Source organism: Anarhichas minor, unplaced genomic scaffold (assembly GCF_050575085.1).
Source record: "Anarhichas minor isolate MPS153535 unplaced genomic scaffold, ASM5057508v1 ptg000027l, whole genome shotgun sequence".
NCBI classification, from domain to species: domain Eukaryota; kingdom Metazoa; phylum Chordata; class Actinopteri; order Perciformes; family Anarhichadidae; genus Anarhichas; species Anarhichas minor.
Genome location: NW_027466473.1, coordinates 8,256,456 through 8,277,607, shown reverse-complemented (window position 1 = coordinate 8,277,607; position 21,152 = coordinate 8,256,456). Strand labels below are relative to the sequence as shown.

Below are 21,152 nucleotides of genomic sequence, written 5' to 3'. Positions count from 1 at the left end.
TTTTGGACTAATAAAGTGAGCGTGTAAGTGTGGGTCCAACTCTCCACCCTAATGGTTTAAAGTGTTGGCCAGCTGCCCCGGGCAGATGTTGGCATTTCCTATAATCTGTCCGTCCAGCAAACGGCGAAAAAAACCACAGACAGGGTGCATAGAAACGACTGCACAGACGTGATTTTTCTGAAGGGTTTCTTGTCGGCCTGCTGTTTTAGCGTCATCGTCACAACACTCGTGCAAGTGTGACAGCGCTCCCGGACATAGTTCACCATACGCTTCACTTTCTACAGATCTGTTCAGCAGTGTGAAGTGTTTGATTCCATAGACAGCTGCATGGCAAGGGGAAAGATCCCGACTACTGTACACCACTGCAGATCTACACGTTACAGTTGACATGAGAGTAGTAAGGGTACAGATCAACCCTCCGTTCTTTAGCAGCAGCTACTGTAAGTCGCTCCGGACTGGCGGCTGTTTTTTGTTTGAGTTTTGCTCGGTCGGTAAAGCCTCAGATTTTTCTTGCCTGAGAGGACACGTTCGAATCCTGAGTGAGTCAACACAATTTCTGTGCCTGTTGTCTGTGAAATAGAGTTTATATTTGTAGCCAACCTTGACCCTAATGATATGAGAATCAGAGAGCACATTAAAGTCAATGGAATCAGTTTTTTTTTTTTTTTTTTTTTCGGATGTTTGTTTTAAGTAGATAAGGAGAATGGTTTTCAGGAAGTATAATTGTTTTCTTTGTGTCCATTCGGTGCCTTGTGATGATGATTACCAGCCGCAGGTCGTAGATTACCCGTGTTTCATTTATCATGCCATTACTGTGCAAACGCTATGGTGGGCCACCCTGCTCCTCGCAAAGCGCTCAGTCCACAGGTGGAGATTGTGCCACGCAGATTGCTAGCCTGAGAGGGAGAACAGGATATATGCATGTTGAAGGCAAATATCTCCTTGATGAATGCTGTTCCCTTGTGCACAGTGCCTACGTCTGTACTTCAGCACGACATTTAAGTGAATCAAAAATGAAGCAAATAGAACCTGGAAGACACAGACTGGCAACGTTAGCACACAGTGTCTTGTATAGAGTTAGACATCAGACATTCATTCGTTTAGGTCTTCCCTATTCTTTCTCTCTCACAGAAGTCTCCCCTCGCATCAAATGCTTTTCTCTTAACAGTCGGATGTTTCTGCGAGTACCAATGCATAAGAAAGATTTAGCACTGTCATTGCTTATGTAAAACAGTGTATGAATAGTAACACACTACAACAATTTGGCTCCCAAAGTCATTGCAGCCTCAACGTTTTCAAAAAAATAAATAAAAAAAACAGTTTCACGTGGAGAGGAGCGAGCCACAAAAAGAAAATCACCAGTCATAGAAAATGAGGATTGCCATTTTGACTGAAAAAGTCCTTGATTATATAATAAGCCAGCCTACTAGGTGGGGGGGGGGCTGTGCAGGCAAGATAAGATCACTAGCTGCTCACTGTGCAAAGTCCTCACGGTTAAACAGCAGCGTCATCCCCACTAGACGTGTGTGTTTAGTGAGATGGCTTCGTCTCTCTGGAGTGCTTTGTGCGGATATGTTTTCAGGTGCTTCCCGTTGGACCTAGCCTGTCTAATACAGCTTTGATAGACGGAGTCGCGATATGTTAAACACGGCGACAATGATCCAGTTTGTATACTGTGCGTGTCGACACGTTTGGATGTGCCGCAGTTGCACTCTGTTTTTTCCTTACTTGTTCTACGAGGCCTTCCTCTCGTGCATCATAGGGCTCATGAGCTCATAAATACACAAGATCGAGCATTTTCCTGTGGTCGGAAGATTTTTCTCTTTAATACAGTTTTTTTTTTTTTTTTTTCTCACAGTCTTGTCTGTGAATGAGGGTGAGACGGAGGGTTATGTGAAGCTGACAGCAGAGGAGATTGCTGTTAAGAGATCACTGCGTTTTTCTTTCTCCCCGACTGCTGTGTGTTTTTTTTCCCCTGCATTGCAAGTGTTATTGGCCTTTAGTTGGCATCTGGAGTTTCAAAAGACATTTTATTAGTCAGAGTTGCTCTTACTCACAGGGCAAAGGTGGTAAGTCATGTACAGTATTTCTTTTTTATCCCCCCCCCGAGTTTGGACCTGCACATGAAGTCGGGTCACGCTTTTATATTTCCCCTTTATGCCTCCTTTCTCTTGTCTCGCGTACCTCTTTTGCTTTATGCCTGAAGTTACAACCAGCAGACGGGAAAGCTGAAGCACACGGCTGAAATAATGGAGAATATTTTTAGCAGTTTCATGCCGTTAACTATGACTCATAGGTCGTACAGGAAAGCATAAAGTAGCATATCTCAAATGTCTGGGTTCAAAACTCTCCAGTGAAATCTTAAATCGGTAATATACAACGATCCTGTGTTACTCTTCTTATTCAACAGCTAATGATGCTTTACAACTACTCCTTCACACTATGCATGGCAACATTGACACTGCAACCTTACTAGTTTATTAGCATGGTGGAAGTATTTCTAGCAGAGTGCTTGTTTTGTGTTGTGCATGACTATACAAAGTGAATGTTACTCCTCTGCATAATACACACAGCATGTAGATTATATTCAGAATATCATACTGGATTCACCCCCAATTCTGGCTCTTTGAAATCATGTTAAATCTAAATCCTGCACCTGTTTGATATCAAATTACATTGAAAAGCTTTATTACCCGCGAGTATTTTTACTATGAACTATGAGCAAGTCCTTCGAGACAAACATGAATCCAGTAGCGTGTTCTTTTTGATTTAAACGTTTCCCTTTGAGTCGTAGCAAGTAAGAGTCGCACCGATGGCTGTTGGGTGTTTCTGAGCTGCTCTGCTCCCCCGCTGTGTTTGTATGCAGGCGCCAACCCGTCAAGGCCCGGAGGTTTCCCTGGTGCTAACAGTCCAGGGCCTGTGGCTGACCTGTACGGACCTGGCAGCCAGGATTCAGCTGTGGGCAACTACATCAGTGCTGCTAGCCCTCAGCCCGGCTCTGGGTTTGGCCCCAGCATCACAGTGAGTACTCGGATGCAGACTGCCTGTCGTGTCTGGCCGCACCTTGAGCTCAGTTGCCTCCCCATGTGTCCGAATACCGCCACTAAAATACGACACTAAACCGATGCATGCTGCCTGTGATTGTAATGTAACATTAGACTTTTATTATAAGGAGTAGGGCTTTCTAATTGTTAAATAACCACCACCTGCCTCGAAGCAAACGTCCCAAATCCAGATAAGTCCAGAGCAACCATTCAGTAGATTCTAAGAGTCATCGAGTTCAGAGGTCACATGAGCATTTTGTACATCCGGGGCAAACCCCGTCTCAGCTCTCAAAGTTATCTGTGTCAAATGCAAATGTTTGTTCCCCTTAGCTGTTGCCCGAATCACCTCACTCCAGACTCTGTGTCACCTTCCCAGAACAAATTCCCTTTATTTTTAGAAACCCATCTGTCCCAGAGCTTGAGCTTGCTCCGTCACTAGGACAATGCTTCCAGCAGGTCGCTTCTCTCCCAGTGTCCTTGTCCAGGTGTACTTTTCTCAGCCAGGTGTTGTTGCACGCTTTTTCCTCCTGCTGATCAGTAAAGCCGCCAATTGCCATGTCACCCCCATCAATGTAAGACCTGCAGGGCTAGTAGAGGTGGCAGTAACAAAGAGGTGTCCTCAGTGTGGCTGTGTGAATGTGCTCCGATGTCTGTCTTGTCCCCGTGTGTGCGTCAGTTTAGTTGATGTGCAGCAACCCGTAAATAAGCAAGGCCCCGGTGACGATGAAGACATGGCCTGGCAAGATAGTGGCACGCAATAAAAATTGGGGAACATCATTTACAAAATGATGTTCTCTTATATTATAACCCCAAAGTCTTAAAGAGATCATCTGAGGAGTAACTTCAACCAAGTTGAAATAAAGAAGCAACCTTATTTATAACTGGTACATAAATATTAAATAGTGTTTTGTAACACATTTTAAAGTACGCAGCAATAAGGACATTGTGTAATGTCGAAGTACAGTATTTGTCAGTTATTATAAGTTCTCTTATAAGAGCATATTTTATATCTTCCATCCTATCTCGGTGTCACCGTCACAGACTCCTTATCCAGTGTTGTTTTGTGTGCTTCCTTTAGTTACTGCGCGCTCGCCCACTTAAAACCGATCACGGTTGTAATCCATCAGTGATTCATAAATGCAACATAATCTCGTTATGTGATGAATGTTTCAGTGTTGCTAAATTAGCCGTTCTAAAAACAGGCAAAGACTTCACACTGTATAACCCAGACATTCAAATGTTACCGTTCAAACCCAGCCAAATTGAATTTCGTCTTAATTAGCGAGTAGCTCTTCATCTTCCTCTTATATTCAGGACCTTGTTTTCAACAAAGGGACAACGTTCAAACTCCCCCGACAGAAGACTCGATCAGCGCTTTGTTTACTTTGCGTGTGTGTGTGTGTGTGTGTGTGTCTACCCCGCACCTCACTGAATAATTAGTCTCAAATATGTTGCCATCAGAATTTTATGGCCCCTAGCAAGGTGCAGCGGGGGCTACGTTCTGCGACTCGCTGCCGGTCTTGCTGGGCCATGTTTGTACTGTTTTACATGAGTGAACTGAGTGACGCAGGAAAGGTTATGAAAATAACACCTGCTTTTCTGTAAGAAGCTAATTAATGCATGGCTTAACTGAGGTGGCATAACAGCAGGCCCATTAGCACTGCAAGACGACAGGGTGGAAGACACTCTTTCTAAATTTTGAGTCATTATTTTAATTTTTTCCTGGTATTTAATGGTTGTGTGAGTTACTTTGTGGAATGGCTGCTACACTTTGTTGTGAGGAGTAGCACAGGAGATTCATCAGAGTGTGCGGTACGTAGAATCAATGGGACTAATTCTAACGGCTTAGCCAGGATGAAGTGAATGTGAGACCTAATAAGCAGTCAACTTGTTGCTGTGGAAAAGTGCCACTGGGACCAAATGGGCAAAAATAGCTCATGAGAAGATGAAATAGCTCATTTTAGGTTTTGATAAATACGCGTAATGGATTGACGATGTCCAAACGAAAACAGAGCTTAACAGAAAGATACATCGTGTTGGCTTTTTGGCTTCCTAAGCAAAGCCTCTCTTATTAATTGTTTTAGGTCCACCGGCTATCTGCGATAATCTGCTGGTCTCAGTGTAGGAAGCACAATATTTGTTATGAAAGACCACGCTGGCTCGTTTTCAAAGCAGATTGAGCAGCAGATAGTTCACAGATGGAAATGAGACCATTTGTTAACATTATTTTTCCTTTCGTTGCAACGGTTTGTAACCACGCTGTGTTACAGAATGTAGAAACATGCAACGAATACCATCAATTCTGAAGAAATATATTTTTTGTCACATTTACCTTTAAAACTCTTTTAAAAGGCTGATGCGTATTAAAAACACAGAGGCCAGGTTTTGTGACTCCCGTGCAGAATGTCAAATTGTGCCTGTGATATTAAATACTAAATCGCCATTTGAGAATTACCCAGTGAATCAAACCGAGTGCAATAAAGCAGAGAGGTGATGCAGCAGCTCTCGGCGAGATGATCTCTCTATTCAGAACATTAAAATGGGAAATGATTCAGAACTAAAATGTGCTTTATAATTCATCTTTACGACCGAGGATGCTGTTGAACTGAATACACGGCGGATCATCGTATGTCACAACCTCACGGCTGACTTCAGAGCCTCTGATTTGTCGCTTCGGTCCTACGCTCCAGTGGTTTTATTAATCCCTTTAGCCAATATCAAAACAGCCACTGTGAAGGAGCAGTAATGAACTTAACTGGGTTTTTTTTTTTTCATGCAAGACAATTAGAGTGCAATTAGTCGATTGAAGTGATAAAGGCAGATAATCGCTGTTGAAAGCGCATCTCTTTTCAATCCGAGGATTTGTGCAGACCTGTCGGTCCTGATAGCTGAGCTTCATAATGAAGACCATTCAACCCTCCGGAGCACACTGATCTCACTGAGGGCTCTTTATGATCCTTTTCTCTGCTCGCTTTCAGCTCTAATCAACTGTGTGTGTTGGCATGAATGGGGGTTGTGTGTGTTTTATTGTCTCATTGACATATTGTTTTGTTTACACTATTTTTCACTGATTGTCACCTGATATAGAAAAGAAAATGAAGGGAAGCACTTTCAATCATGTCTATGATGCGTCGTGAACACACTTATCCTGCTTTATAATCTGTTTATAGCATTGTATGATTATAGTTATGAGCACTCATGAGTTTATAAGAATAATACCTCATCATAACGCATATCTAATGACATAGAGGCGAGGATCGTAGTGTAATTCCTAGTTGCAATTAATTAATAGTTGAAATACATTATATCTTTTATAATGCATTATGGCCACTGTATTATAATGCACTTATTAGTCTCTCTGAGTGGTGGTTGTTTGTGATGAGAGAAGTCAAAACATATCATTAAATCTATGCAAGAAGAACACAACATTGTAAAATCTGTTTTATAATACGTTATGAATATGTATGAGTGTTTATGACGATGATTATATGCTATAAACAGATTATAATGCATTATAAGCATGTTTACAATAGATTATAGACAGTCATAGAAAGTGTTACCAACTGAAGTTAAAGTATGTAACACAGTATGGGATCATGAGTCCTACTTCCTGGAGTCGTTTTGCAGCATGCACTGTTTTCTCCATTGCAGGACGACACAATGAACTTGTATTACAGACTGTATGTGAGAAAAGTCTGCTGCTCTGCTGCTGAACATGATCAAACTGAATCAAAACGTTCACATTCATGATATGATACTCACCTTTTTCTCTCCTTGAAATGCATACTGACAAAAGCACTAACTGTACACTTTTAGGGCCCGTTGATTGCGACAGCTTTTACAAATGGATACCATTGAACAGGTGGCCGGTTGCCATCTCATCAGAGGTATTGCATTTTACTTACTGTGCATTTCTATTCTAATACATGTTCATCACATCATCCTCTTGTTTATTCGCCTTCCCCCTCAAAGTGACCGAGCTGGTAGTAAAGTGTGAGTGTGTGACGGGAGGTTTGCCTCCTCATAAATCTGGAGGCCTCTGCTGTGGCGAGGTGGTCTGTAACGACGACAGTAGAGAAGATCAGCATCGATTTAAACAGATTCAATCATTGTTGTTGTTGTTTGTGTGACTTGGAAGAAGTTCATACTTCAGTCACACACACACACACACACACACACACACATGCTACCAGTTTTTCTTCCTTTTCTTCTTATTAACACTACACACACTCGCATCACACTACTTCACCGCTACGACTGAAGTAAAACCAAAAACTTCTCACCAACAAGCCAATTGCCTTGAATCATTAAATATTAAACGGGCAGTTAATGTCTACGAGGAACCCAATATTTCCGTTTCATCATGTTTATTTTTGCCTCTGTAATTCATCTCTATTGCTAACACTGTCTCTCATATGCACGGTAGAACCACTCTCTATATAACCCACTCAAAATGTCTCCGGCTTTTTGTCCGCTTCCGGCTACTTTTGGTAGATAGGACGTGTGGTGTGTGTGTGTGTGTGTGTGTGTGTGTTGAACTCATTTGTGCACGCGTGTTTAAATGACTGTTTTTAATGGGTTGATTCCCTTTTTAAGCAATCAAACCCAGCTAAGCATCACCACTGTTTGAAGACTCGGCAGTAGCGGCACGCGTGTGAACCTGATTGCTAACTTAACAAGCGGTGTAACCAAAGAAGTATAGTCTGTAATTATGTAACTCCTGCAGCAAGTTTTAACCCGCTGCTATTTACGATCATTTGCCGTCACATTTTGCTTCGTGCTGTCGATGCCTCAGAATGTGTCCAAAATATTTGATGTTGTCGTCACATTATTGACTGTGAATCCTTCAGAGGACAGTATCTGTGGTCAGGATTTATGTGAATGAAATGAATGTGGTTTTTTTTTTTAACGCTGTTGCCATCCTTTTTGTTTTCTTTCTTTGTCCCCCAGCAGAGTATATCTGGTGGCCCGGGAAAGACAGGACGGAGTTTCTAATTGGCTTTGTGTGCAGGTGATGCTATCCAACTTCAAGCACTACAGCGTCACCGAGGCAAAAAGGGGACGAAAGTCGGAACCATATGAAGAAGAAAAGAAAAACGTTAGTCATCTCAGAAAAATAACAACTGCTGTACTATAATCCAAACCTCCTATAACTTTACGACCTGGTTTGGTATGTTTCACGTCGATTTCACTCACCAGTTTCCTTCCTCTGTTAGCTTTGGTTTTGATTAGTTTTTAGGGAGTCATTTTAGTTTTAACCTTCATTTTTGTGTCATTTTATTTGATCTTATAGTATATTTGTGGAATATGGATTTTGTTTGAAGTTCGGGGGGGTCATAGCCAAGAATATCTGCAAGTCATGTCTTCATCGTTGTAGTGTAACGGAGAAATGATTGGATGCTCCATTCAGTCTTTCTGCAACAACAACAAAAAGAGAGAAAAAAAGAAGCTCGGTGTGGAGAGAATCGGAAGGAAAAAAATTACATTTTAAGGAAACTTTAAAGAGGGTATCTAAGTAATAAATCTTAGTAGCTGTTTTATTTCTTGTGACGTCTCATTGTTAACCATAATTACCTATTTTTGGGCAATACAAAGAGGACTCCAATATTTTCATGGTCCTTTTTTATAAGTGTTGTTTTTGTTGTTTAGAAATATATATATATGCTATAACAAATTTCATATAACTACATTGTGAATTCAAACTTGAGAAAAAGAAATGTAGCTGTACATATTATTCCAGTCACTGCATATAACCGACTCAGTGAGAGAATAGCATATTTTTGTGATGGTGTGTCAAAAGAACATGTTATAGCGTGTGAATAGAAGAAAAAGCTGTAAACAGTTGTTATTATACTTTTGTTTTCTGCTGGAAGACGGTATAAACGACCCCAGAGACGAACGGAACACACGTTCTCTGTAAGTACCGTAAAGCCGAATAATTTTACAAGTGTCATACCAGCAAATTTACAAACGGTGAGTTAAGTCAACACAGTTTTAAGAAATTTAAAAAAAAAAAAAAGAAGAGCCTGATTGGTATCTTTTGTTTAACTGTTAAGATATCAGTATCATTGAGATGGAGAGAGAGAGAGAAGAAGAGAAAAGATGATTTAATCCAAAGCACACTGTACTTAGATGTGAAGATTAGAACTTGAACCAGGCATTAGACAGTGCTCTGTGCGACCTGACACTTTTATACTCTTGAGAGGAACTTAGGTGTATGTTACTGTTTGTTTCATCCTGCTTTGTTCCCGATTCGTGTTTTTTTTGTTTGTTTTTTTTGGAACACAAGATCTGGGCTCTGTGCTGGAGCCCTTTATGTAACGCTTTGTTCTCTGAATCACTTCTTTTATGAATGAATTAGGAAAGTAAACATTTTGATACCATACCTCAGCCTTTGCGAGTTCGATTGCGGAGTCATCGGCAGGGTTTTAATTTATTCTAGTGGCAAAAAATAAAGGAAAACACTGAAAAGGTAATAAAGCGAGTAATCATTGCACTGTGAGTAGTAAAGTACAGGCCAGTTTCCTATTTGCACATGTATATGTCGGCTTTCTAAAAAAAAAAAAAAAAGGGGCCCTGTGCTTTGGGATAGTATGAAGGATTTTGGGGTTAACGTATTCTCGACGAGACAAACGCGTGAGAGTTTTGAGGCGAGTTAACAGCTTGGGAAGTAGTAACTGATACGTTGCAGTGCAGACTTGGATCTCTTTATATATTAGACCCATGTCTCATCTAAAGATATTTATACAGGGTTAAAAGATGACACTGAATTATCCACTCTCTGTCACTGCACCAGGTTCCACACAGTGTGTGTGTGTGTGTGTGTGTGTGTGTGTGTGGTTAATGCTTTCACTCATGACAAACATTTAATAACAACATGCTCCAGTCCGGTTTTTAACCGTCATTCATGGGATGAACGGTGTGTTTTCCGAGCTACTTTACCTGCGGCAGGTGTACACGCGTTGTTTTCATTTGACCACACTTCTTGTCTCATTTCTTTTATTTCAAAACAACCAGGTAAAGACATAATGCTGGATACTTCTAAAGTAAACGATACGGAGGTGTGTGATCAAGTAATAATCTACAGAGTAAAGAAAAGAAAAAACCCTTGTAATGTTCAAATGTAAAAGAAAATAAGAAATACAAAACTATAAAAAAAAAAAAAAAAAAAAGAAAGATGCTTCTTTGCTGATTTCAAGTTTAATCAGAGTTTTATTGATACTTTGTGGTTTATATATTAATAATTGTAATATACTATTAAAATGTACTGTGCATCCATTGCTTTCTCTCTTTCCATTCCCCATCCTCAGAGATCCTACTTCTTTTGTTGGTCATTCATGTGTTTCATTCGTGCGTAAAGAACTCACAGTTAACCTGTAAACGGAGTGCTGTCTTTGATACCAGTGTAGTGGTCTTTGTTGTTCTCCCTTGCTCTACCTCTCCTTTTCTCTCATATTTATCCCTCTCTCCCCTCTCGCGCTCTTTTTCTATCTCCTGTAATTACAAAGTAGATGTTCTATAGGACTCATTAATATAATACTTGTAGTGAATAGTGGATTTAGGACCAGTCAAGATAGACCTTTCTCTCAATGATCATGTTATTCTGAGATTTGCAGTTCATTCTTTTGATAGAGGTTCATTGTAATTTATTCCCTGTGTAAGTTTCTATTTTTGGTTTCGGTTTTTGCCACTCTCACATGGTTTCAGCTAACCAAAGCTCTCACGGATGAACAATAGAGAAAAACGGTTGCCGTAAGATGGAATTGTTCACAAGGCATTATTTGGATCCCCACCCTTGAATGTTTTAAAAGGGGTGCGCCATACTACCTTAAATGCTAACGCTAGATATGCAAAACAGTTCTTTTTTGGTTACTTTCTAAGAGGGACACAAGTTATAATCACGGACAAAGATTTTATGTAAAAAGTATTTCATATTTTTTAAAGAAACATACCAAATGATTATCACACTAGTCCTAACACCCAGTCATAGTTCTGTTTAAATATTGTTATATCTTTCAATATTTGTACAATTTGGAAATATCCCGTATAGTTGTTTTAAGACGAGACTGTTTTTAAACTCTTATTTCTGTCACATCTTCCATTAATAAGTCTTAACCATTTAAAGCTTAGATTCTGGGAACTAGCTTTCGTTTTAATCGGCAATCAATGTTCTTCACACGCGTTGGCGTTATAGAGGCGTCACTGCTAAAGACTCCATTAAACAGAAGACTTCTGTCTCCAAAGCAATACTAGCAGCTGTTAAAGGACGGGCTGTGAATCAGGGAACTCATGTCCTGACATTGGACCAGCACCTTAAAGCTGTGATTCATTGCTGACAAGCAGAGAAGATTATATTTAGACTCGAGTTTAAATGCTCAGTTTAAGCTTCTTTAAAAAAAAAATACCATGTCGGAGGATGTCCATAATTCAAACCTGCTAGATTCCCACAAACAGCTGTGTTTCAAGCAAAAACAAAGCTATTATAAAGCCTCAAGCTGTGTGCGCACTGCCAGCTATTCTTTTGAGTATAATTTCAATGAAACATAATTCAGGTTTATCACAGTTATTTCATTATTTCACCTCATGGGGTCTTACAATTGAATCCTGTTACATTAATAAATAACATTAGTGTCTATTCGTTAGACTGTCAAATTACATACAATAAGCACAGTAATGGCAGCTTTGATAGCGATGCTAAAGGACAAATTATTCCAATGAACCAGCAAGTATACGGGGACAGTGTGTCGTCTAGAAATAGGCAAAGAGAAATGATCCCAAGAGACGACGTCCACAATGTCAAATAATATTCAACTTTATTGTAAAATGACAAAAGCAGTTGATCACATATTCGAAGAAATAACATGTTTCAAGTATTATTGCTTATGTTCACCTCATTTGCACATTGTAGTGTCAAAAAAAATCAACAATATGTTGAATAGGATCTTGTGTGTAATAGCAAAAGTGAAAGACAGGGTAAGAGAAAGTGTTCCTCCGTTTTATTTGCAGCATTGTTCCTATTTCATCAAAGAGTAAACTATAACTCAAAGCACCTACAAACTATTAGAAGCTCGTTAGGAGCCACATGTCGTCGATTCATCTGAAGAACAAATGTTCAACCAGTATGAAACACAATATTTAGCTTTCCTCACTGTTGCAGCGCCCGGTGGCTCAGACGACAATGAACCCTTTCTGAGCGAAGCGGCTCGTTCTCCCTCTCACAATATAGAAAATGGACTCTTCCATTGTTTTGTGATCCTGTAGCTTGGACTTTAAGGTAGCATGGCTCTGTTGCTGTAATTTTTATTTTTATCTCAAACTGACAGCAGTTTACAGCTGATGAATGTTACACATCTTAGTAGGCTAGCTTATCCATTTGGGGGAAAAGGGGAGGGGTCTTGATTTAAGATATAAAAAAAAATATATATAATCAAAAAAGAAAAAAAGTCAACCTGGAAGGTGTTGGCATTTGTAGTTGTACTACCGTATCCATTTAAACTTGAATCTTGAGGCAAGTGCTAGGCAATGGCCAAACGATTTATCCCATCCGCTGTGGGAGAAGCCCACCCTGAAAGCACTCGCGCACTTGTGAGGTTTCTGTCCTCTTGAATGTGTTTCATGGATAAGAACTGCCGTCTCCCTAAAGCGGGGGACATCAGACGAGGACTGTTTCAGGCTCTGCTCTGATTCCAGTTAATTGAACAGACTTTGAAGGCTCATTGAACGTTCTTGACCATTTATACCCAAAAGCCGGCTTATTGGTAGTGGTGCTAATGGTGTTAAAACCAGACAATGTGCCCTTATCTCTGAGAGATACTGGATAATATACTGTCACAGTGGCCACAACGTTAGTCTCCCAGTCCACCAAGTCACTCGTCTCTAGTGCCGGCTCTCTTGTTTCAGGACATAACGATCCGTTCGTGTTCACAAAATTTCGACTGAACCCTTCAAGGTGACAGAAATAAGGCAAGTCCCAACTGTACTGTGGTGTTTCAGGGTGCGTTCCCCCTTCAGTCCAAAACCATTGCCATCTCACCCCATGCTCATTATATACTGAATATATATACAATTGCAATGTATATGTGTATAGATGAATATATATTTGCAATTTTCACACATTTGAACAATGTTAGACTGGAGACCTCAGCTGTATACAGAATACTCTTCACACAGCTCCACCCAGGTTCATTATTAGCTTATGTTCACCAACACGAGAGTTCACCCCCCCCCCCCCCCCCCCACCCCCTGGCGTGTTGTCGAGTTTGGAGCAGACCGCATGGCCTAGAGGGGAGCCTGGAAGCTCTTCAGACTGCATGGACGGCAGTGTGAGGCTCTGCTGTGCTCCCATGTTTCTGCAGGCTGAGCACAGAGCTCTCTTCCCTGCTGTCTGCCCATTCCTAACACTTGCCCCCTTTTTTTTTTTTTATGTTAACCGACTTTTTATGGCGAGAGACAAGACAGACTTGACTGACATCTGAAAGCATCTTTCAGGTTATCATATGGCTTGCTTAAGCCCTGTTGTAAAAATATACTAAAAAACAAAAAAATGATAATAATGACAATAATAATAATGGATGGGGGTCTCTCACATATCAAATGTGGAAAGTCTAATTTTATATTTGTATTTTCAAATAATAATATTGACAAAAAATGTCTGTGAAAGGTTTCCATCCTCTACTGTGGTCCAGAAATTGATGTGTCTGTCTGGAAAATAAATAAAATAAACTGAATTGTTATATGACTTGTTTTCACTGTTTCATTGCATTTTTATTTGTTGTGATATATTTGCATAATATGATATATGACCTGATCTCAGCATTTCAATGTCACATATAATTAGGTGGCGACCCATCAATTCAAACAGACGTTTACTTTACTGTATATAGCATCTGCTGACATCCCATAACTGGATACTTATGGACCAGACTGTTGTGAGTATTTAATACAAACAGGACTATTTTTTTGTTTCATTCTACCTCGGCTCCGGGATCCTTCCAGGTCACTCATCAAGTCAGCAGGATTAATAGAGTCTGAGCACTGTGGTGCATTTGGGGGGTGGGGGGGTGAACAAATAAGTGCAGGCGTGTAATTCTGCTGCCCCTCAGTGGTCTCTTCCAGCACTTTGGAGGATGCAGCAGCGCTTTTTAGGAGAAATAAGCACAGCATCCACCACCGGTGCTTTATTTAACATCGGCAGTATCACACGGAGAGCATCAATATTAGCTAAAGGCTCCGCGTATTCAACGGCTGTGATGAGTAGATGTGCAAACGAGGCTGCTGCGTGGCGGGCCCCTTTTAGAGCCTCACAGTAGTGGCGACGCACACATGAAGTATTAAGTGTTTGTGTGATGAGTGTTGTCTTTGATGCGTTCATCACCGTGTGATTAGTCCTGCTTTTACCTAACTAATATACACTATCTCTTATACCATAGACATAGGTATACAGATAATGATGTAATGAGTATTCTCCAGCAGATTCTGTAGATATTTTTGTGCCATGTTTATTTTGATATAGACTATGATTGTTAAACATACTGTTACTGCTGCATTGAAATTCTCTGATCAGGATCTTTAATATGGGTGCTTGTCAACAGTCCCGACAGCTTCATCACTCATTCAGACAAGGTGATCGATAACTCTGACTTGAGATCAATACTGTTCCCGGCTCTTGTTTTTCAGAGCCGAGGAAAGGAGAAGTTTAGATCACGCTGCAGTCATTGTGTTTGTGTAATGAGTGGAATGATAATCCCACTGACAACCTGGACTATTGTTTCATTTTTACAGAAGCTGCTTTTGATTTTTATGCTGTCTCTGACAGACCATGTGTGGAGCCCGGTCATAAGGTATGTGTAGACATGACATTCAAACACACAAACCATGTAAACGGATGAACTACAGCGCGTGTAAAAACATATCAACAGTCAGACAAATGTTATAGCTACATGTCCCGTATTTCCAGATTGTTGGATTAAATCAAAATTTAGAAATTGCTTTGAACAAAAAAACTAAAATTAGAAGAAATATTGTTTTGTTTCGTATGTGTTTATTTTGTTAAATCCCAAGCAAAATAGGTGTAAAATAAGAGTTAGCCCACTTGAAAGATGTCTGTGGCTTTATGCTGTATTTTGTCTTTGACCTACAGCAGATCTGGAAGGAGTTGGTCCAGATTCCTGGTCGCTGTAATTAGCAGACAAATTCATCAAACAGTTGATGCTCGCGCTCGTCTGTGTTTTTAACTTGCAAGCCTAACCGGTTGACCTTTGCAGTCCACCTGCCTTTAATTAAGTGCTAATTAAAAGTGCCATTACGATCAGAGAGCTCGACACTCGCCAGCCCTTAAAAAAAAAAGAGGGATTCGTGTCTTAGGTGGAACACTGCGAGACAAGCAGCAGTCATTACGGGAGCTAAATGTCAGCTCGCAGCAGAGAAAAGGAAGCTGTTCATAATCTGTGGAATCAAGGTTGGCTTTAAAGTTAAAATGTCATAAGTCATATTTGAGCAGCAGGGCCGACACTATGAAAACAATATAATCACCTACATATGATCTCTATCTATCAGAAACTATAATGATCACAAATACACAGTTGCCTAAATAAAGTGACCTATTCACTAACAATATTTTACTTCCAAATATGTTACATTCACATGGCATTCATTTTCAAGCCCCACAATAAACAATTCAGGGTGTTCCCCAACTTTTCACCCGTCACACAGTGACACACATACGCGCAAACTTTGCCAGATATGTTTTGCAGCATGTCACCAGCTCATTTGATGGCCTCACCTCATACCAGAGGCTGTGTGTAAATTTCCCACGGGCCGGGGGTGCTAACAGGCTGGATGTGACAGCTCCACGGCAAACACAAACAAGGCGCAGTGTGCAGGAATGCCACCGCGAGGAGGTTGCTGTAACAACGCTCGGGCCGCCGTGGAGGAGTAATGGAGAAGAGGTATAGTTCAAGAGGCGGTCTGCTGCCAACCTCCGTGTGCGTCAGCCTGCCGAAAGCCGAAGGAGAGAGCTGAAGAAGACCTGTCTGCCATGCATATTCATGTCGCGATGTGGTGCTGCAGGAGACTCACAACCCCAATGCTCCAGCCTGAGAGGACACCCCAGGGCCCCTCAGCATTTATTAACAGTAATTAAGAGCTAGTCTGAGATGCCGGCATGTTTAATTGCCAATTATGGTTAGGTTAGCTATAGATGGAAATGACAGGTATTTATATAATACATCAGCCTAAATAATCAAGCTGTGTTTATACCTTGGAAAGGAAGGAAAAGGTTGGGAAGCAACCTTGCAGAGGCCTGGTATTGTAGGAACCCAAGTGCAATAATGAGCAATGTTCAATGGTTATGCACTTAATTTTATGTGCATCGCTAAATTATCTCCCAGCACAGCCATGTAATGGTTTGCTCCTCTTTTGAAGCGGAACATTTTTTTGACAGAGCTGTGTAATAGAGTCAATAGTTGATGGGAAGACTGCTGTGGATGGGGAGATGAGGCACTCAGGTGGCTGTTTCCTCGCAGACTCCAGGCCTAATGTAGCCTTTGGCATGGAAATTGACGTGACATTGATGGGCACTCTCCCGCCAGCAGAGAGTCATGCGCCTGCACAGCCTTCCAATTCACTAATAATTGCTGATTAAAAACTAGTTAAGAGTCCATGAAAACCCAAATGTGCATTAACCAAATGACCTTCCGGGGAATGGCAAATAGTCTGCGGCAGAAGAACGCGGACGGCTCCGTATGTGGAACTGGTCGCTGGATTTGTTTTTGAGAGTGTGGAGATAAGAGACGACCGGCAGCGTGCTGTGCGAGACTATTGAGTTTCTCAGAGGAACGAGTTTTATTGCGTCCTAATCCTCACAGAAATTGTCCTTGAGCTCATATAACCTTTTCCTTATCTAAGAGTAGTCTATCAATCTGACTAGCACATTAAGATAATCCCTAACATGCTAACACAATCCAATAGATATAACTACAATTGCGTATTATATCATGAAAAGCTTAAAAACATGACATTTATATCATATTGTAGCCTGTTGATATCTTGTAGTTCAAATGAATGAGCTGTTGATGACGTCACTCAATTAAAATGAGATTTAAATGACCAGTATCTACATATTTTAGAATTGCTTAATAAAAACTCCAAGGGATGAGATAACTGTAATCCCATGACTTTGACGTGTCTCATTATTCTCTCAATATAAATGATGCTGAATATGATTTAATGTGAGGTTTTAAGATTCCACGTGGTGAATGTTTGACGAAGACAAGTGTTGATCAGAAACATGTAGACATTGTTTATTCTATATGTTGTCACTCACACGTTTATTATAATGCTTATCATGGTAATGGGATTTCAAATCCAGTGCAGAGTCGGATGCACGCCGGCGACTCGCTTCCTTAAGAGAGACACACTTGCAGTCTGTTGTAGAATCAAAGTCACAGCGGCCTCAACGTTGAGACTTGTAGCCGGCAGAGGAAGCAGAGGAGAGCTCGAGCTAACTGACTCAGAAAATTCACAAATTGTGTCCCTCTTTTCTCTCATATTATCCACCAGATGAGGCTTTACATGCTGCTTACAAAGGCCATCGCTTTTTGGCCCACACCACAGAGGATGCAGCTGTCTGTTCATTGTTCATCATCATTGTCTTCATGGATCCGATGCTCCGGAATCAATAGCTGCCTCAGAGCAAACTAGTGAGCAGCAGACTGTAGGAGCAGGTAAGAGTGTCAATTATTACTGGAGGACAGAGAAAAAATACAAAGTGATTGCCAAGGAGAGGGGGGGGGGCTGCTGTGATGGTGTTGATGGGATCATTACCGATGGATTAATGACTACTTGGCTGGGTGCTGCAAATTCCTTATAAAGCTCACTTTGAAAAAAACACAGATGAACCTTAAAGCACAGTGACTTTTCTAGTCCTCCCTCTAAACTAGCATGACAGCAATTACATTAATGAGAGATGAGCGTGTAGGTGGAAACACTCTGTTTATTGCCAACAGGTCAAGAGGCGTGCTGAGTCTAGTGTTGTTTTAGTTGAGAAGATAAGAGTATGTGTCACTAACACATTCTGGCGTAACACGTCAAAATAGTTCCCATTATAAAACATCCACAACACGCTTACTTCCTTGTCTGAATGGCACAGATCTCCACTAGAAAGAAAAGCCCGCAGTTCATTAATAAGCCCCCCCCCCTAAATAAATACAGTGTTGTTTGAGAAGATGAGTTCAACAGCTTTCTGCGTTCTTGGGATTTGTGATGAATTCAGAAACCAAGTTAAGAAAATGGTTTCGAAAGAATATTGAATATTTAGTTTGACACCTCTGCTGTCAGGTAAGAGCCTCGTCAAAGCGCCGTGTAATCCAGTTGTGATGAGGTGTCATCATTTCTCTTATGATACAAACATTACCCTGCTTAAGCCCAGAAAATCAGTTCCCCCCCCCCCCCCCCCCCCCCGTTAAAGTCAGTGCAAACACTAGTGAGAGCTGTGTTTCCATCGGTTAACACCTACATACAGAGGGGTTGTTATATCCGGTAAAAGGGGATTTGTATGAAATATTAAGTCATTTTACACAATATCTGCTGGTGAGATATTACGCCAGAGATTTCAAAAGCAAGGTTAAGCTCAAGGTCATTGTTATATCTCATCAGGACAATGTGAAAAGCAGCTCAGCAACGCAGCACATGCATCACACGCACGATACATACAGGTGCATGAAGTAAAAACAGCAGCCGTGAACTGCATAATAGTAAATTACATTGCACTATCCTCAAAAGATCATTTTTTTTCAGCAGAAATGCATCAAAAATATTGCAAAGAAACAATTGGATTCACTGTAGTTACATCTTAATGGCAGCATGAAGGGACCGTGATGCAGTTTATAGTTTTTAAAATGATCTCTTTTCTCCTTCTTGTGGATGGGAAGAGCAATGCTGTAGGTAAGTCTAAGTCACAGCAGCACGCTTTTGCTTTTTTTTTTTCCTCCCCTGTGTGTCTGTGTGTGTGTGTGTGTGTGTGTGTGTGTGTGTGTGTGTGTGTGTGTCTCTGTTTAGACAACACATACTCTTATCAATCTCTGCACAATAACAGAAAACAATTTGCTAATGTTTTGAAAATAGCTTTCCCTTCCCCTGCTCCAGCATTGTGAGATGTATGCACAATTTCATAAACACAATCAGTGCGCTGAATGGCGGCACTGATATTCTGAAAAAAAAAAAAAAAAATCTCATTATTGTTCCTGAGCTATGGAAAAGCAGTCAATGGCCCATATCACACATACTGCCCACACCTCCTCCTCCTCCCCCACAGCAGCCCACCATCACACAAAGCTTCATTCCACCTCGCAGCAAACAATACGCAGCAGTTTACTGAGAGAATATTACTGATGACCCAAAAGAAATCATCAGCAGGCCGGCTGCAACCTGCCTTACATTCTTCAGGTGTCACCGGTGGCCCCTGTTGTTGAGATCACCGGGATGCACCGCTGGGCACACCGTGTCATTGTGCACTTATTTTATATACTTTATATACTTATAGACCCGTGTCACAGAGTTCGCCTGCGAGTATAGATTTCCAGTCTTTTGTGACTCGCTCCATCTTCCTCTCTCTCTCGTGAACAAGTGTGAAGAGAAGTGGCCACAGAGGAGTGCAAGTAAACAGGAAATGAATGATGGGCCCTGTGGGATTACATGCATAGAGGTGGAGTTTGTGACCAGGCAAGACAGGTTTCTGGGAACACTGAGCCGGAATACACAGACAGCTTCGGTGATGGATGATTACAGTCCGCTGCATAATCAGAGGATTTCAATGAGCGCGTGTGTATAAGGGCACATGCATCAAGCCTTTCACAACACTGCTCAGCTTAGAGGGTTTGTGGTTTGTCCAAAGCTAACAGTGTGTCATCATTTTGGGGTGTTTTATTCCCACACCAGAGTTTAGAAATTCACCTGCAACATATTTAGTCTAAGACGTTATCACATTTATCTTTAAAATGTCTTCAAAACAATAGTCACAATAACATGGACTGAACAGAATCAGTGTGAACGCTGATTATAATCAGGCTCGGCTAATCATCACGGTATCTAAAAGAGAAACGTGTTTAAAAACACGTTTTCTATCTCTATGAAATGTGTCAAAATCACTGAATGGATCGTCATAACACTGAATATATAGATCAAGTCTGATGACTTAGTGTCCTTTGCTGATTAGCGGATGTTAGCATGCTAACAGGCTAGGCTAAGATGGAGCTTGTTAGCATTGCCCCTGTGAGAATGTTTCCCTGCTAGCATTAGCATTTAGCATAAAGCAGCACTATGCCTATAGAAAATAGCCTCTCAGAGCTGCTATTAAGGCTGTAGACTCTTTGTCTTGTTCAAAATAGGTTCACAAAGCAAGTAGCTCATTTACTACCTGGAGAATGTATTTATACTGAAGGTGACACCTTAGTTTGTATCATCCTCTGAAATCAGCGCAGAGGTCGACCAGAGGGACACGCTTTGTTGCACATGAAACTCCCCGCTGGGAAGTGATCTATTACCCTTTATTCCAAAAAATAATATTCTATAGGCCTATGTGTCTATGTAGCTCCCCCTATACCTTATTAAAATATAAGGGGGCAGCTGTCCCAGTGAAGCGTTTTGAGCCCTTGTGCCTTCCTGCACACAGTAAATGTAAATGAAAGTCTGTGAGGGTTCAGTGTTTTAAGGCTCGGGGTGAACATTGGGGACGGGGCCCGCAGTATTTACTCTTTCAACCGTGATGTTCATCAGATCAGTTGCAAACTCTGGCTAGTACTTGAGTCTGACATTTGATGATGTAAGGTTTATGGTGATCATCACAGATCACTAAATGTCAGGGACTGTCTGGTCCGAGCTGATATATTCATCCCTGAAAGCAGGAGATGCACTCGCTTGATACACTGCCCCCGAATTTCTGTCCTTGTCAAGAATGAAAAGCCAGTAAGGACCCATCACAATGTGTGAGGGCTTTAAACAGAAAGACTGTTCTATAAGATATAAGAAGTTATTGACCTGTGTGGCATATATCATGCTTTCTCAGTTGTGACTTACAAGCCAAGAGCAATAGAGGAATAGGACCACGTATTA

General features: G+C 41.0%; 1 protein-coding gene across 10 annotated transcripts in view; it reads left to right on the top strand.

Moving 5' to 3' along the window:
- The window catches only part of msi2b (musashi RNA-binding protein 2b), a 220,634-nt gene extending 206,846 nt beyond the window's left edge, over positions 1-13,788 (top strand). For 4 of the 10 annotated variants that reach the window (XM_076101370.1, XM_076101368.1, XM_076101366.1 and 1 more), the window contains 3 exons: positions 2,867-3,021; positions 6,861-6,931; positions 7,995-13,788. In XM_076101370.1, the coding sequence (XP_075957485.1) occupies positions 2,867-3,021; positions 6,861-6,902 (197 nt within the window). In that variant the 3' untranslated portion in view covers positions 6,903-6,931; positions 7,995-13,788. The remainder of the gene's footprint in view (positions 1-2,866; positions 3,022-6,860; positions 6,932-7,994) is intronic. The other 6 variants (XM_076101369.1, XM_076101367.1, XM_076101365.1 and 3 more) reach the window with 3 other exon arrangements.
- Positions 13,789-21,152: the final 7,364 nt, after the last annotated feature.